General features: G+C 39.4%; 1 protein-coding gene across 1 annotated transcript; it reads right to left on the bottom strand.

Moving 5' to 3' along the window:
- Positions 1 to 1,853: 1,853 nt before the first annotated feature.
- smox (spermine oxidase) lies at positions 1,854 to 17,431 on the bottom strand. Its single transcript, XM_067441158.1, has 7 exons — positions 17,274 to 17,431; positions 11,297 to 11,531; positions 10,939 to 11,165; positions 9,478 to 9,651; positions 7,953 to 8,652; positions 5,111 to 5,271; positions 1,854 to 2,367 (listed from the first exon to the last, which is right to left on the bottom strand). Exons 2-7 carry the CDS (start codon positions 11,502 to 11,504, stop codon positions 2,215 to 2,217), a joined length of 1,623 nt encoding a protein of 540 aa, XP_067297259.1. The 5' UTR covers positions 11,505 to 11,531; positions 17,274 to 17,431; the 3' UTR covers positions 1,854 to 2,214.
- Positions 17,432 to 18,306: the final 875 nt, after the last annotated feature.

Genomic DNA, 18,306 nt, shown 5'->3' with positions numbered 1-18,306 from the left:
TTCATACTACTTTGCACGCGTCCGAAATATTGCATCATCACCTCTCACAGTGGCCAAGAAACAAGAGACAAAACTGGAAATTTGAAGCTTGTTTTGCCGCTACACCTAACTTGAAAACATTATCATATTTCGATAAGACTGTTAAATTTGTTTGATTTTGTTTATTCAGTCATTTTTAAAGACAAAGGATAAGTTTTTGTCCTAGCAAACCTCAAAACAAATGATATCTCTGAAAAGTCCTTAATGTGTTCTTTATACAGGGCATTGGCATTCATACATTAAAAAAAATCACTAAAGTATGTCCTCATACATGGACAGTGGCACTCTGGGGGTTACTTCTTTTTTTTCTTTTTTTTTTAGTCTTTTGGATGTTATATATAAAGATATACATTTGCATATATACCACATAAGCGTTACTGATTACAACCATAATTATCCTTTCTTCTCGAGATAAGAAACCATGTCGTCATGCTCCGCCCAACCAACGCCCATTTCTATAACTGGCTCGAGGTGACAGAGTTAATTAGACAGGAGTCACTCAACAAATTTGAGACCTCATGTTAGTAAGAACGATTAAAAAACGCCTTGTCGTGTAAATCTAATCTGCTGACCCTCTCGTCTAACTAAGAAGGTAATTGCAGCAATCAATGTTCTTTATAATTTAAAATGTCTTTCGTGTGCGAGCTAACGTTAGGCCATTATTTAGAATGTGACCATGCGGTGTTTGAACAAAACTAGCAAATAAGCCACTAAATGTGATTTTTACTTTTCCTGACCAGAAGATGGCAGTCAATACATAAAGCTCAGAATGAACACCATTTCCTCAAAATAAAAAAATGTACCAAATTTTGCTTGGCTCTTTATTAGCTTGTGTTTAATACTGCCAGAAATCGCTTAGATAGTCATCGGGTATTTTGGTGATTTAATGGCCTAATTAAACCACATAAAGCTAAAATATTCACTGATAATACGGCCCAACTGCACACGCAAGACACAGCTTAAGTTCATATTACTTACATTAAGAATCTTGTGACCGTGTCAGAAAACGAAATGCTTCCTTCGGAGGACGCATTCCAAGGTAGGAAGGCATCAAAGCCCGTCCTCATCTATCACTTTAGGAAACTCAGCATCTTTCATATGTAAGCGTCAAATATTTTCTACATATAGTTTGAACTTCTTTTGCCTAACTTCCAGTTTTCACCTTTTTATTATTATATTCTGTGCAATTTAAAACGTCATAGTTATCACAATCAATGATAGCACAATGATTATACATTTGTGTACCACTGATCCCAGTGGAGTTTTAAAAATCTTAATTTTCCAGGTCAACACTGCCCTCTCTGGGTAGGTAAGAAGCATTTTCTTTGTTTTGTGGTTTAAAGAGCTAGTTCACCCAAAAATGAAAATGCTTTCATTATTTACTCACCACCATGTTGTTCCAAACCCATAAGACTTTCTTGCATCTTCAAAACACAAGTGAAAATCGTTTTGATAAACTCTGAGAGCTTTCTGTCCCTCCATAGACGGCTATGCAACTGACACTTTAAACACTTCAAAAAGATCATAAAACAAATCCATATGAATTGAGCGGTTTAGTCTAAATTTTCTTTTCTGGGTGAACTATCCCTTGTGGTGTGTTTCAAACTAGAGCAAAGCACTAAGAGTCTACACTTAATAGTCCAGCATGAGTTCTTCTTTGGTATAGAACTAAAACTGTAAACATTTTATCATTGTACTAATATTTGTGCTGCAGAAGTTCTACGTTTCAGAAATTAGTTCAATCATATTTCAATATTTAAAAAAAATGACATTTGAATAATAAACAGAAACCGACTTGGAAAGAAAAGTCATGCTTATTGACATTAACATACACTTTATTTATATCAAGTCTTTTTGTTGTTAAATTTTTAAAGACATAAAATTAAATACAGAAGGCACTTACAAAAATTGTTAAATTATAGAAACATTAACATTGGTTAAAAATAATCTGAAAAATAAAAACCAGAGAAAGCGCCATATGGCAGCCTTGTACAGTACATCTCAAGTAAAATCTACAGAGCGCTAATCTAAGTACAGTATAAAGAGGATTTATTGTTTTAGTTTAATGCCCCTACTAGGTTTTCATACATAATTTAATCATTTGAAATACAGATAGCACGTAACACATTTGTTTTTGTCACTAGTAAGTGGTTCTTGTTTTTGTTGCGATTTGTTTTAAACATTAGGCTTTGTGGTTTCTGCACCGAAGGAGTACTGGTACAGCTCAATCAAGCGGTTGGCCTCCCTCTGTCCTGACAACAAAGCACCATGGGTAGTGGAATAGTATTTTCTGTGGGTGGCCTCCCCAGCAAACAACACCTGTAGAGGCTTTGGATAGAAGAAAAGAACAACAAAAGGTTAGCTTGACCAAACATATGCTCTACAACATTATTGCCCTAGTGCCCAGTAGGCTATTTTTAGCATGAGTCTCAATCTTTCCGATATAGAAAAGTGAGGTCTTCACTCTCCAGCCGCTTGTTCTTTTTGTGCTGTGTGTACTGTTGGGTCAGACTGTTCCTTTCAGACATTTAATTGGCCTGAGCATGTTTGTGTGAGTATATGTGTGTGCTTGTACTTGCTTTGGCCTGTGTACAACCCAACCTTCTCATCTGACTCAAATTTCAGTCTCAGCACTCCACAGTTCAATATGACACGTTTAAAAAAAAACACTGCGCAAGCCACTTGGGTCAGCCTGAATTTAAGAGCAGTCAAGAAATCTTAACAATGCTGCGAGGTAACAAGATTAAAATGGCTTTGAGTAAAATAATAATCAGAAAAAGTCTTATTCCTTGGAAGGACACCCGCTGCGTTAACTAATGTTAAAAGATTAGAAAACTTTAAAATGTAAAAATGTATTGGTAAATGTTGAAATTGACAATGACCAATACTTGTATTAAATGGACTGCATTTATATAGCGCTTTTATCCAAAGCGCTTTACATTTTTGCCTCACATTCACCCATTCATACACCGACGGCGATGTCAGCCATGTAAGGCGACATCCAGCTCGTCGGGAGCAGCTGGGGTTGGGTGTCTTGCTCAAGGACACTTCGACACTTGGTCAGGTGGAACCGGGGATCGAACCACCAACCTTCTGGTTTGTAGACAACCTACATGAACCACTGAGCCACTGCCGCCGTATTAACCTCATTTATTGTTATAAATGGAATCTGGTGGTTACCATGTCATTTAAAGCCAAACAAATTTCACACCATAGCAGCAAAATAACCAAATATGTATTACAGTGACGATAAAAAAATAACTGAACGGTTGCATTTCTGATTTGTTTATTTGTTTCTGTCGGCTGCATGATGATAGTTTGCTGTCCCACATCACTAGCTTTAAATGTGTGACTTCGCTGCATGATGAAATCATTAAAGCAATCAGCTGGATATAAACTTAATGCAAATAAATAGTAACAATAGTGGCATTAATCATTTGGGTCAGTTGTGTTTGTTTTTGTAATACTGTTTTAATTGTTTGAGATACTACTAATGTAATGTTAAGCATTTTAACCACCGCAGGAACTTTCTCCAGGATCTAGGGACTTTGGGGCGGTACTCTGTGTTTCGACTGCAGGACTCGGGGTCTAAATGAAGTTCCGGGTAAATATTTCCCCCTCAAAACGGCCCTGCTTGCGAGGTAGTACTTTTCCAAAGTTCAGGAACTATCAGGGGTGGGACTTAGTTCCTGGGAAAAAAGTTCCTGGGACAATTTGTTCCGGGTAATTTCGGTGGAAACGGGGCTTAAGTGTCCTCTCAGCCTTGACGGTAAACATACTGCTGTTCTTCACTAATGCAGCATCTAGTCACTAATGCAGCATCTAGTCAACAAATAAATGACTGTGTAGTGTATACATACTGTTTATGTCTGTTTTAAATCTGCATCTGAGGGGTATTCCAGAAAGCAGGTTATGTGACATACCCAGGTATTTTTAAGAGTAAGCCAGTGGATAGCCTCAACTTTCGGTTCTAAACTGAGGTAACTTTGAGGGTATACACATAGTCATAGCAACTCTCTGAACATAACCTTCACTGGAGCATAACCTCCTTTTTCTTTGCATTTGTTTCCATGGTGAATCATTGATTCATTGCTCCATTAAGACTGTCTTGTGTGTTACTGGGATCATACTCCGAGTCTGAACTTACTCACAGACATGTTTTTGGAACCAGCATACCTCGAGTAAGCAAGGTTTGGGTTGAAGGTGCAGTGTGTGAATTTTAGTAGAATCTAGATGAGGTTGTGAATTGCATCATCCAGCGCTCACCTCTCCCTTTCAGAGAACATAGAGAAGCTACGGGACACAGGACAAAAACGTCATAGAGAGAATTGTGTCCATTTAGGGCTAACATGACAATTTCACTGTAAGGGGACCTTACATATGTACCGGTATGTAGATAGAAGCAGATAATTCTAAGGTAATAGAGGTGCATTTCTGTCATATATCCTCATAAATACTATGCACTGAACCTTTTAATAAACCAAGAGTTCAGGGTATTTTGATGGTAAGTCAACCTTGCTTTCTGGAATACCCCTGTGAAGTGTCCCGCTCCGTGCAGCGCGCAACCTCGTGTGTCGAAACAAACGCCACAAGGTGTCAGTGATGGTTTTTATTTTGCCTTTAGTGGCCGCTTTCGTACTGTATAATGACAACGGACCCTTCTCAGCTGCTCAAGCAGCAGATGCAACCCAGAAAAACTAAACGATTGTTCAAGCAAGTGTTGATTAACTGGCAACACCGATCAATCGGTCAACCTCTAGTTGTTTCTCCTCCATATGACTATCACTGGTTTTGAATGTGTGCAGCTGGCAGCTAACAAAGAACTCTTGCTTGTACTTTGTTCATTTGTTCTTCCTTTTTATTCATTCGCCATCTCCACTTATTTTCTGCGAATTATTATTTTGCTTTGCTTTTGCTATGATAAAAATGCATCCACTCTTGCATTGTGGGAGCGGAGCAATGAAGGGAGGGGTGTGTTTGCTTGGGTTGGTTTAAAATATCAACAGTGTTCAACAATGATTATCAGAAATCGCTTGCTGCACCTTTAAACTCAGTGGAAATTTCAACTCACCGGAGCCTTAGTGTTCTTAATATAAGGCAATGGCTCAGCTAGCCTCTCCACATCTCTGCCGCTGGAGCCCACTTGAGTGAATGAGTAAGAACCCCTGATATAGGGGTTACTGCCCCACGAGGAGCGCAGGATTCGTCTTGGCTTAGGAATATTCTGGTTCCCTGATGGAAACATCAAACATATGAAAATAAATGGACTATTCATTACAATACGTTACTCTTTTTTTGTGCTTGTTAAAATGTTTATTTTACAGAGACTTTGTGCAGGAATCCATCTTTTTTTAAATGTACTTCACTAACTTAATGCTGATCTGTTTTTTTGTTTTGTTTGTTTGTTTTTTTGGGTGGTGGTGGTATGGATTTTAGTAGACGTGCTGATTAATGAAGGGTAGTGAGTCTTACGTCATTTAATTACAGAAATTAGAGGACCTTTCAATTACCAGTGATAAGGTGTGATCAAATCCCATTTAAGCGCACTAATTACATATGATTGAAGCAGATGGGAGGGGAACCTGCTGTGGCTCTGGATTAAAACAGACTGACCTAGTTAGGGGACATTTCAGCCTGTTGACGTAATCTACAGAGAATGTGTGCATTGACCCTTATGTCTGACTAGGTGTACTGTCACGAAAGGGTTACAATGGAAGAGAAACCAGAGTTGTTTACTCAATAACTCAATATTTAACACAACCCTGGAAACTTTAGAGCTCTTGTCTACTTTACCCTGACTTTAACAAAGGTCATTTTATGTCCTTATTTCACAGGAGCTTTCTTGTCACTGAGAAATATTATAAGTGACAAGAAACATAAGTATAGAAACTTATAAGCATGACAAGACGATAACATTAACTCTTTCCCCACCAGCATTTTGCCAGCCAGCACCAGCATTTCTGATTATTTTCATAAAAGTTTCATGGCCCAAAGAATATTTAGTGGTAGGGATATCTGAACATCCAATTTATCAAAAGGAAGAACAGAGCTGCTGCTTTTAATCAAAATTATAGCCACATGTATTCCTTTGTAAATTTTTATTAATTCATAGTGAAGTTGAGTGTAACCAGTTGAACACCGGTAACACAGACTATCGCAGCAAGCCTAAGCTCTAACCAAAATAAACTAAGCAGGCCGACACTCGTTCCAGTACGGAAGCCCTGAACCGCAAAGTAAAAAAAAAATTCTATAATTTCGAGATTAAAGTCAAAATTACAAACGCAGCCTCATTGACGTTACAGCCCTGCGCCAGCCGCCAGTGTATTTGAACAGGGGGCCGAAAACTTTCATCCATATATAGAATACACTCTAAGGTGTGTTTTTCTTGAGAACTTGTAATTAAATAATGACACCACCAGTAGACTATGCTTTGTCGGCTCATATAGTTGCATGGAGGTGCATGTTCTGGGGATCATATTTCAATAATTACACATCAGAAAATGTGTTAAAGCAGAATTTCTTTAGAGAATACATTTATCTATAACTCTACATGCTCAATTTTTTGAGAACTTGTATTATAATTAAATAATAACACCCCCATTATGCTTTGTCAGCTCATAGTTGCAGGGTGGTACAAGTTCTGGGGATCATATTTCAACAATTAGCCTACACATCAGAAAATGTAATGCAGGATTTCTTTTGAGTATTAATTTACCTCTACGTTCTCAATTTTGTTTAGAACTTGTAAATAAATTAATATATGTGTATGTATATATATATATAAAATCAGTTTGACATTAGGTTCTTTCAAACTTTTAAAAAGACAAGACATTAAATCCATTTTAAATCCATGTATTTTAAATGCATCAATCTGTATCTAGTCATTTAGCCTGATCCCTTGATTTCCTCGGATATAAGCTGGCTACCTCCATGCAGTCTGAAAAAGTGTTTTCTCCTGTAAAGTCTATTCCTGCGCAGTATATTTTGTAACGTCCTAAGAAGACATATGTCATGTTGGTAGATAACATTTTGTGCTGTTAAATTTCCTTTTGAAATCCTAGATAAAAGTAAAAAGCAACTTTATTCCAAAAGCTAAGAAAAGAGCCAAAAGGTAAGAAAATCTATGTTTTTGTCAAAGACTACATGTAGCATACTATGTTTTGATCACTGTTCTGATTGAATCTGATCCAGATTCAATCAGAACAATGATCAAAACATAGATGAGTCGATTGAGCCAGCATTTCAGTCCCCGTCCTGGGTCGACATTTCATTCAGTAACCTGTTGATAATTGTGTTATCTTATATGTGCATCTGCGTGCATATGCTATCGCTTGGTTCTGCTTCTTCACGTCCTTTGATCGGGAGATTCAGGTTTTTTTTTTTTTTAGATGTCATAGCTTCCCCTAACCTATGGCATTGAGAACACGGAAAGGCTGAAAATGCAATCATTGGTGGGAAAAATATAGCTAGTTAAATGTGCAAAACACTTGACTCCTTGTTTGGATGACCGACTTGATTACATTAAATTGCTGAACCCAAATCTCCTGTCAGCTGGAAATTATCTACCTTGATTGTTATCCAAGTGCAGCTCTCTCAGACATAACAATATAGGGGATTATAAAAATGAGGGAAAGGTGGTGAAGAGCTGAATTCATTATGCAAAAAACACATTAAACAATGGTCTTTTGTTAATGACAAACCGCTGTCAAGAACTGTCAACAATATGTCTTAGTGGTGGGAAACAGGGAGTCTGAAATTCAGTGAGAGATTAAGAGAGGTGTAATTGTCTTGCTTTGTAACACCCTGATTAGAGATCAGTTTAAACAGGATTTCACCCAAATACTAAGAATCTTGCATAGTATTGCGGAAACTTGTATAGTTACAGTGAAATAATGAATGTTACACTTGCTGACCTGTGAACTGACGTAGTAGTTCAGTGCATATCTCCGCCACAGTCTCGTCGTCACACCTTTCCATGCGCAGAGCCTCTTCACCGCAGATCCAGCCACTCAACATGTGACCATAGCGCTCAGGTGGATACAGCACATCAAAGCTGCAGATCTTTCGATACCACAGCTCTTCTGGGTATGCCTGGCTCTCCAGTTGTGCCTCGTCCTCCCAAACAAACTGAATGCTGTTGCACTCAGGGCTCCAGAAGGGCTCTGCGAACTCCAGAAAGATCTTGTCAGTGGTACTAATGCCCAGTTTCTGGATGGCCTGTGCTTTGTCTTGTGGCAGGCACGGGGAGAAGAGAGTCTCATGAGCTTTCTTCAGGAACCCAAGAGAGGCCGTTACGATCACATGGTCTGCCAGCAGACACTCTGCGTCTTCGCACTCCACACAGACTGGCGAAGGGCTGGGCCGTTGGTCCTGGTTATGGTCAGCCTGGTCGTCAATTTCCTCTGCATCCTGGGAGCTGCAGTTCCAATGGACGCGGCGGACAGGCTTGCTGAGGCGGAGGACACGACTTGGGATGTCCTGGGCCAGGATCTCAACGACTTTAATGAAACCAACAGGAATGACATGGTGAGCGCCGGGAATCTCTGTCCATTCTCCAAACTCGCTTAGAGACACTTCATCCATGCTGGGCGAACTGCTTTCACAGCTTTCCACCTGAGGCACAAAAGATATTAATAAATAAATTGCGCACAAACCTGTGTTACCAGCATCTTGCTGTTAAGGTACTTATTGGCAATAAAACTAAATATACTGAGTCAGATAATGTGATTCTTCACTTTATGTATAGCCTTGCATAGTTTCATTTACTGCTTGCTAAACACCATTTACTCTAAGGTTACTGTTTCAAATGATATTGCTGTAAACAAACACAAGCAGACATAGTCTAGCAGGCATATAGCCAGCTGAGTGCTTTTTCTGGTCCTGCCCCTTCTTCCCATGACCTCTAGCATTACATGAAGACATTTAATATCTGTCCTACATTTACCTCAATAATCCAGAGCTTTTAGTACTTTCACAATGTCTATGAATAACCCGACCAAACAGTAGTGTGAGACTTTTATAGAGAAGTTTAAATCATACAAATTGTGAATACAAGCCAATTGTGAGTCTAGGAGGTAAAAGGGTGGAACATTATTAAACTGCAGTATTGTTGAAATCCACACCTCTGTGGCCAGAAGTCTACAGTTTTGCATTTCACAAGACAAACTTACTGTTGCAACAGAGTAGGAAATATGCATGGCCGCAAGATTGACATCACTGTTTTTTTTACATAGGTTAGGACACATGCAGTGTGTTTTGTTGTCATAGATTTGCAATAAATCTGCTTATGACAGGAATTAGGCTATTTCTGATGCCACACCTCTAGTTGAAAAATCAGAGATAGAGACTGGAATATCTTGATTTTTAACTATCCTATGAGTAAACAAACTATGATTTGCTTATGAAAAATCTCTCTGAAGACATTAATGCCTCGCCCACCTTGAGGTACTGTTGTAGCATAGATAACTTAAGTTTCTTGGTGCTCTCTGAGTCATAAGGATCGAGCATGATCTTCTTGCGCAACACATCTCGTGTGAAGATCCCCACACTGTTTTGACTCTCGGCTCCAACAGGCTTTCCGTTCTGGAAGAACTCTTGTGTCAGCTCGTACACCTGCTCAAAGGAGGTTGTTCGACAAGATTAAGAGAGAGAGATCCTAGAGTCAGATCATGATCATGGAGCTCTCCTTACCACAAACAAGGGTTTTATTCCATTAGTTAAGCTGGGGCCACACTAAAAGATTTTGAAAATATTATAAGAAATCATAGATTTAACCATTTTGGAAAGATTCAATTCACAAACAACAGAGAATGTGCATGAACTGTGAATTAATTTCGCCTGCGAACAAGGGAAATCTCGTAAAATCTCTCACATCAAATGTGACTTTAAAGTAAACGAACATGGCAGACGGCCGGCAAGAAGAAATGTGCTTATAGTGGGGTTTGGATGAAGTCATAGAGACGGTGTGAACGTGTACTTTAAATGTAACCGTCAGTTCGCTTTCTGATATTAGGTATTGTTTCGTTTCACATGATAATCTCCAGAGCGATCACGCGTTTGTCCTTCAGGTCGTCGTCGTCCCACACACACACACACACAATAGGATTTCCGACTCTGCCGTTCTTCGATTCAGTCACTCAGTCACACCAAATGAAAATCTGATAAGGGAATTTGTAAAACCATCAAGATAATCTGGACTTTACTTAGTAATGTTGGAAGGCGGGAAATCGTTCCAAAAATTACCACGGATATCTTGTAGTGTGTACTCAGCGTTAGTCTGGATGGAATACACTATAGTCATAAATATTACATTACTTTAGGGATAGTTTAACCAAAAATTACGTTTTGATGACTATTGATTTTAAAAGATTTGAAAGATAAAAAATGTTTTTGGGTGAACTATCCCTTTAAGTGTCTCTTATTAACTAGCCAACATTTCATTAACTAGCAAAAAAGCTGTTTTCATGACACAAGATGCAAAATATAAGAAATATTAGTCCCAAACAAAAGACGGATGTTGCAAAACACTGTAAGAACAGCAGCTCAGGATGAGGTAACAACCACAGAACTGAAGCAGTGCTCAATGCAATGGATTTTTTTTTCTACTGGCCTGGACCCACCACACACCACCACCACGACCCCTATTAAAAACGCATGTAACCACATATATAGTGCAAAATGATATTAATTCTGAAGTGGTGCCTGTATGCACTAAAGCACTGCATGCCCGTCATGTTAGCTGATTAATACAAATAGAAGTAGAAATGCACCTTGAAAGACCACTTGTGATTGGATCATTAAAAACAAGTTTTAATACCAGGTGAAAACAGGGTGTTTTATTTAAGGCTTATAATTCACAAATGCTTGCACAAAACCAGGCACTCGGCTCTCTTTTATCACCTCATTGTACAGGTCGCTGAACTCCTCCACCAGATCCTTCGGGATCCGCTTGCCGTTGTTGGTCTGGTAGTGAGCCACACCATTCTTGGCGTAGAGGCTGATGCGGCCCACACTCCTCTCCTCCTCTGTGGTGTGCTCCAACAGCCCATTTTCCTCAGCCAGGTGGTAGATGGGGTTCCCATTTGCCCCATGTATCCAGGTTGCTCCGAGTTCCAAAGTGGTTTTACCTGTTGAGAGAGGGCGATATGGCACCTTGAAAAAGAAGCATTCTCTGATCTAAAAAAAAAAACGATGATGCTGAATTTGAAGTTAGAAAAAATAAAATGGATGCTGCATATAACAACACTGTTATTCTCACCGTGCTGAATGCTTTGCACTCTGCCTCCGATTCGGTCTGAGGCTTCTAGCACCGTGACATTGGTGAAGCCGTTTTCCAAGAGGGTTTTGGTGGCGGCAAGGCCGGCCAAGCCCGCGCCAATAACTACTATTCGCGGTTGTCGATGTCTGCGTAGGGCTCTACTAAGAGGATCATCAGTGCTGTCTGAAGATATTTCGCAACTTTGCATGCCGTCCAAGCTCTTCTTCTAGGGAATCTGGGGAAGGATGAGATGAGGAGAAACCATTAGAGCAAACATCCAGCCCTCAAGCAAGACTAATAATAGACATTATTCATAAGAAAAGAGCACATAAACATACAGAACCTTACATCTTCGAGCATGTGGTTCAAAGGACCGACTGCAACAGTGTTTTTTTTAAAGCACAGCCTTAGATAACACTATTCACAAAATAAGGTATCTTATCTCCAACCTCTTGTGTATGAGGTGAGAGTGATTATATCACTCCTGCCTTGCTGAATAAGAATGTTGGTGAAGTGTAAGTTTGATTCTCACTTTGTCTTCCCCATCTGAGGATGCCATGTCGGACCAGGGCAAAAGACTTACAACAACATACTAGAGAATGTAAAATGTCAATCCATTACACAAGTGAATGGAAAAGCTCTGTGGCTGTGAAAATAACTGCACTGTGATAGCCACAAGGAAATAAATGCGCTCCTCACATTTCCGTTCTGGCTTTTCAGGCAAGGTCTCACATAAACACACCAGCTTATGTGTGACAGCCAAAAGAAAAAAAAGATTCACCTGATGTTGGACAGACCTCAAAAGAGGGGTTTATTGTTTGAGGGACCTGAATGTGGGAATGGAATATTGTTATAGATACAGCAGGATGTTATTATGGTGGACCAAACAGAACTTTTACTGTAATCTTTCCTGACATCAGAGTGAAAAAGTAATGTACCACTCTGGATCCAGCCAGTTAGGAACATGCACAACCACACACTCCTTATCTGTCAACGTTGTTATTGTACCCAGTAGGCATAGATGTTCGCATGCAATGAGGAAGAGATTAACAACTGTGAATGATTATTATTTGAATGAATGAAGTTGTGGCTACAATGCTCTCTGTACACACTACAATAACCTCCTGTTGGGAGTTTGCACAGGCCAAATTCTTCAACAGGGTTTGTTATCAGACTGCAGAAAGGACAGGAAGGGCTGCCTGCGGCTTCTCTGACACACAATGACAATCAGAACATGAATGGCGTTTTTTCACTGCATGGTACGGCTCAGTATGACACTTAAATAGTACCACCCCGGTTGAGGTTTCAAGTGAGCTGTATCAATAATAAAGCTTTCCTGTAGGCTTTCCTGTAGCTCAACCAGTAGAGCATGGCGCTAGCAACGCCAAGGTCATGGGTTCAATTCCCAGGGAGAGCTTAAACTGACAATAATGTAAAATGTGTACCTTGAATGCAATGTAAGTCGCTTTGGATAAAAGCGTCTGCCAAATGCATAAATGTAAAAATGTAAATGTACAGTGTGATGTGAAAACACTGCAGATCACTGATTGACCAGAGAGAATCTTCACTACTTGGATTTGCGAAACGAGACCCCAAACCGACTAGAAACAAACTACTTATTCTTGCAGTGAAAAGCATCCATGATAGCATGATAGAATAGCATTTATGATATCAACAATTCATATCCTGTGAACGATTAAAAGTCAAAAACGGCTTGCCATACATCCACATGCAGAGAATCAAGAACACCTTTCCATCAATATGCTCATGTGTTGTGTTTACAATGTCACGGCAGCTATAACGATCAGACTTTGAAGCCGTACTAAACTGCAGTGGAAAAGCAACCCGAGTCAAAGTAAAGCAAGGCATGCCAAGCCGAGACGTATTACGCAGTGGAAAAGCGCTATTAGTTAACAGGTTTGCTAGCATGATGGCGGCATTGTGTGCTACTACATGAATGGGTTGTTTCCTTCTTAAGAATTCTCCATTTGTGACCTCAACTGTATTTATTCACAAATTTTAAGGCCTTGAATAAAATATAAGTAAGCTTTAAATATGTTTTGTTAAATATGTTTGTTTTTCCTGGTTTCCACTAAATATTCTGCAGCGAACACTTACCACTAGCAATGTTATTAGTGTAGTAAAAGTGTCGTGTGATTGAGATTGGCCCATGTATGAGCTTGCTCTGTCTGTCTATTTTTTTCTTCAATCCGATAAACAGGCCGCCCAGCTCAAACGAATAGAGCAGTTCTGTTCCGCTTTCATTTAGTTTGTCATTTGATGTTTCTCATATATAACTGGCAGCTCTTATTATTTGGGCCCCGTAGAGGTCACACCGGTGTAACCTCTAACAAAATTGTGTCATACCAGCAGGAAAAAGGGTTGCAAAAGGCAACCTTTTGGTCGCAGTCTGGAGCCCTGTACTTTGATCTTAAGACACAGATATACAGTGAAACAAGCTGGAAATATCTCGGTGTGTGGCCTACAGCTAAAAAAACAACTAGACTATAGAGAAGCTCTGCGGATGTAAATCCAAAATTACAGAGTGAAAGCCGTTTTTTTTCCAGATTCTGGAAAAGATAGCCTAACTTAAAAAAAAATTTAGCTGCCCATATACTATTTTTGACATTTTATGGCTTAAGCAAAGCAATGATTTTAAAGCAGCTTTTGTAAAGTTAGTTAGTGGCAACAGTATGGTAGGTCGCTGATTCTTGGATTAATGCTTGTCTAGTGAATGGGTCCCTTTAGCGAATGTGAATGTGTGATGTCATCATGTAGGTCAAGGAGACATTTCCTGTTAAACTGAGAAAAAGCAGTGAGGCATTTATCAATGACCCCCAACCATAAACTCCTATAGAAAGGACACTCTACAGCAGGGTTCCTCAAATCCAGTCCTGGAGGATCACTGCCCTGCAGAGTTTTGTTACAACCCTTAATCAAAAACACCTGAACAAGCTAGTCAAGAGTCTTCGAAGTTACATGAAAAATTGCAGGTAGAAATCAAATTGACTTTGATCATGGTTTGAGCTTAACTCTCTAGGACAGTGGACCTTCAGATTTGAGGAACTCTGCTCTACAGGGAGATGAAGAGATGGGGTCCTGGAATTTAAAGTTTTGGATAACCTCAGTGCAGCTGCAGGTCCTAACAACCATTCCTATCTTAGGTGAAACAATGTGTGTGCAGTGTTTAACAGACAGGCATCATTGATAAAACCAGGGCTTTAGTTCATGGAGCACATCAGAAGTTGCTTAAGGCATTAGAAACAGCTGTACCTAATAAAACAACTAGACATTCACCTTTTATCAATGCAATGGTCATGGTCGAGGGGGTTTGTGTACGGAACACTGCATGCATGAGAACATCCTTGCCTTGTGGTACGTCTGGTTTCAAGGCCAAGGCAAAAGGCCACGTCTTGTAAAGTCAGGATGAAGCCATAGCAGAAAATTAGATAAAGTAGGTATGTAAGGCATGGTTTCCATTGTTCTCATCCTACATTAGATGACCCAAAAAAGGACTTTTTCTCGAACTTTTTTCTTTTTTTTCTTTCAACAAACACTAAGTTATGAGTTAGTATCGACTAGTTGAGTTCACAGTTGCCTCTTTCCCTTTAATTGGAGCTTTTGGATGTTTTCTCAAAAGTCACAAAGATTGTGATATAATATGTTTGCGCAATTTCTGAACAAGGGGTGATGCTTCTCCATCTGGTGAATTTTACAATGAATTCACAATGTGTTTAGTAATAAAACTAAACCAGAGACATTGCCTAACATAAAAAGAGAAGTAGCTGATGTATCTTGGAATTCTCCCTTTTGAGAAACCTCAAATGGCACTATTCTTACTGTGGCTCAGATTTGTTCTTGTTTTGCTGAAGCCTGAAGCAATAGTACTTCTGCTTGATTTTTTTTTTTTTCTGTCAGAACTTTCACCTCCAGCCATCATGGACTTGAGTGTGATCCTTGTAGCAGTATAATAACCACACCATAGTTCCCGGCTCCTCACTTGCCACAGATTAAGGGTGGGCTTTGGGGAGGTACTCCACATGACCTAGAAATCATAACCTACATCCTCTGTAATGCCTGCCACTCCAATCACACATTGTACGACCTGTATGTATATCACCACTGTGCAGTTGTCCCTGTATCCCACTTCATATCATCAGCATGGTGGTTAGTTCACCCAAAAAATTCTATCATTAATTACTCGTCGTTCCAAACCCATAAGACCTTCGCTCATCTTTGGAACACAAATATATTTTTGATTAAATCCGAGAGTTTTCTGGCTCCTCCATATACATCAATTTAAGTACCACTTTCAAGGCACAGAAAGGTATTAAATACATCATTAAAATGATGTGTCTACCGTGGTTCAACCTTAGGTCAGACTCTTACGCTGTTGAAACAGTGCAGTGCTTCCACAGCTCTGGCTTGCCATTGGCTGACACTGTTCACACAAGCACCACGACGAATGCGAACAAGGCTATGCTATGTCAACGGCATTACTGTGCGTTCACACCGCGGCTAGCGAGAGCGTCAAAATTCGCTCTGGCCGCCCTGCCAACGATGCTGTAGAAAGATTCGTGGACGCGTTGCCGCTCTGATGTAGATTGAGTGCTTGGTCTTTTTTTAAACTGTATTTAAAGGGTCCGCAAAGCAAACAAGTATGTTAATGGGCAGACTGACCACAAGTAGGGTATAAGTTAACCTCGTATAATATAGGGTATAAGCACTTCTACATTCCAATTGGTTGCGGTCGAACCGTGCCATAGCTCATTACCATAAAGTTGAGCTGATTTCAACTCTCCTTGACGCCCAAATTGTCCAAGACACGCCGCGCTCCCATTGAAAATTAATGACTTTCGGCCACCTTGACGCTCGACACCAGCTAGAAAAATGGTTGAATAAAGTTTTTTTGTTTTTAGCACACAAAAAGTATTCTTTTCACTTCATAAAATGAAGGTTGAACCCATGAAATCACATGACTATGACAAACAATGTTTTTGCCTTTCTCTGCCTTGAAAGTGGCAATTAAATTGCTGTCTATGGAAGGGTCATTGAGCTCTTGGATTTCATCAAAAATATATTAATTTGTGTTCTGAAGATGAAAAAAGGTCTTACAGGTTTGGAAACGACGTGAATAATTAATGACAGACAGCATTAACTCTTTAAAGCAGATTGGAATTGTTAGAAAGACTATCAGTCCAAATACATGAACTGTCTTTTTCGAGACGATATCCTTCACGAAGCTGGCAGAGGAATCGCTGATGGGATGGAGATCTTGTAGCTTAGCTACAGGTTTTAATACAAATTAACCAGTTATCTAGACTATATTAGCCTATTATTATTAGTATTATGCTCATTTATAACCTGTGATAATAATAATAATAATAAAATAGCTGTGCATTCATAAAACCCAGAAGCACTGGGTAATTTGAATTGAGATAGCCTAAGTGAAGTTTGGCTGCTGACAAAGTAGCAGCACAAAGTGCGTCCAGTGGAATCAGCGCTGCCACGTATAACTACTGTTATATGGAGTGGCCTCCAGTGATACGAAAATAAACGTCAACCTATGACATTTACCACACACAAAAAAAAAAAAAATATATATATATATATATATATATATATATTTTTTTTTTAATGAAATCAACCTTTACTGTATCTTGCTCAGCTGACTGATCATTTGTCATGCATGTCCCACTATAACAGCACATTATTAAGCAGCTGAATACAAACTGAACTGACAATGGACTGCGATTTCAAGGTGGGGACACGGGGGGGAATAAACCGAAAAACACTGAAAGAAACACGTACTGTCCAATATGAAAACGCTGATCAGTCCAGTTTTGTTTACAATTTTGGACTGACCGTTTCTCCGTTAACACGCATCATCAAACCACGCAATACTGTAACGGTAACACTAACACACACAGACACACACACGCACACACACACCAACCATATTTAGTATGATCTTTACCTGACTTTATCGTCTTCAGCGTAAAGCGGAGAGCGATCCTCTGTTCTTTGTATAGCCTGCTCGCAGCGTCTCGCTTTGTATTTATGTCTTGAAACCAGAAGCAGCCAGTTTAGCCGATGCCGCTGCCTCCTCGCTGAATAAATATGAGGATCTGTGACGTACCGCCACGAAATCAACACTGGCGCTCAGTCTTGGCGTGACTCACTGTTTGCCTCAGGGTCGTATGAGCTACACACAAAGCCCACCCTTCCTGTAACGATCAACGAGTACAGATGGTTTTGTTCAGTCTTGTTAGATTATTCCAAACGCCTATTCTTAAGCAGACAACCCAAGCTGGTTGGATGAATCCATCAAAATTTAAAATGACGTGTTCAAACTAAGTGACATCATTACTTGGAAGTCATAGCTAGCTGTGATGTAAAGATGATAATGATTCTGAAGTTATTCGCTAATATAATATGCAGTTCATTCAAATATGTCATACTTAAAGGAAAACATTTTTAAGTGATATTCATGACTCAAAAAAATCATCATATTTGTGAAATTGTTTTTGCCTTAAAGGCACAATATGTAAGATTTTGTAAGATTAAAATATCCAAAAACGAAAAGAAGAATGTTATAGGTTTTGTTGACTTGTAGGCATAGACTGTAAAAAAAATATGGACGTAGTGTCCGTGACGTCACCCATAGGATTCCGATAAGCCTTTCTGAAGCTTAAAGTATGGTCTAGCTGGGCGTTGCCATCTTGTGAGCGAGTCAACGTGTGTCACTCCCGGATAACAGAAAATGGGCAAAAAGGCGGGATGTGCGCGGAGCTGAGGTCACGCAATAACTATAGACGGCAGATAAATGGCTATCCACTTGTAACCACTTCATTTAATTTAACTTAATTATGCAGAACTTTAAGGCTTTATATAACGTAAACGAATGAGTTATAAAAAAATTCACCCCCCTCAGAGTTGTCATGAAGATCAAAATTAGCCTTATAAGCCAAAACCACAATTTGTACCAGGCTGTAAAAAAATTTTTTTTC

This window comes from Pseudorasbora parva, chromosome 4 (genome assembly GCF_024679245.1).
Source record: "Pseudorasbora parva isolate DD20220531a chromosome 4, ASM2467924v1, whole genome shotgun sequence".
Taxonomy (NCBI): Eukaryota; Metazoa; Chordata; class Actinopteri; order Cypriniformes; family Gobionidae; genus Pseudorasbora; species Pseudorasbora parva.
This window is presented reverse-complemented; position numbering and strand designations above follow the sequence as displayed.

Coding starts and splice junctions, on each gene's coding strand:
- smox (XM_067441158.1), bottom strand. CDS start 11,504: ATGCAAAGTTGCGAAATATCTTCAGACAGCACTGATGATCCTCTTAGT. Junction 11,166..11,296: donor AGTGCAAAGCATTCAGCACG/GTGAGAATAACA, acceptor CTCTCTCAACAG/GTAAAACCACTTTGGAACTC. Junction 9,652..10,938: donor TCAGCGACCTGTACAATGAG/GTGATAAAAGAG, acceptor TCCTTTGAGCAG/GTGTACGAGCTGACACAAGA.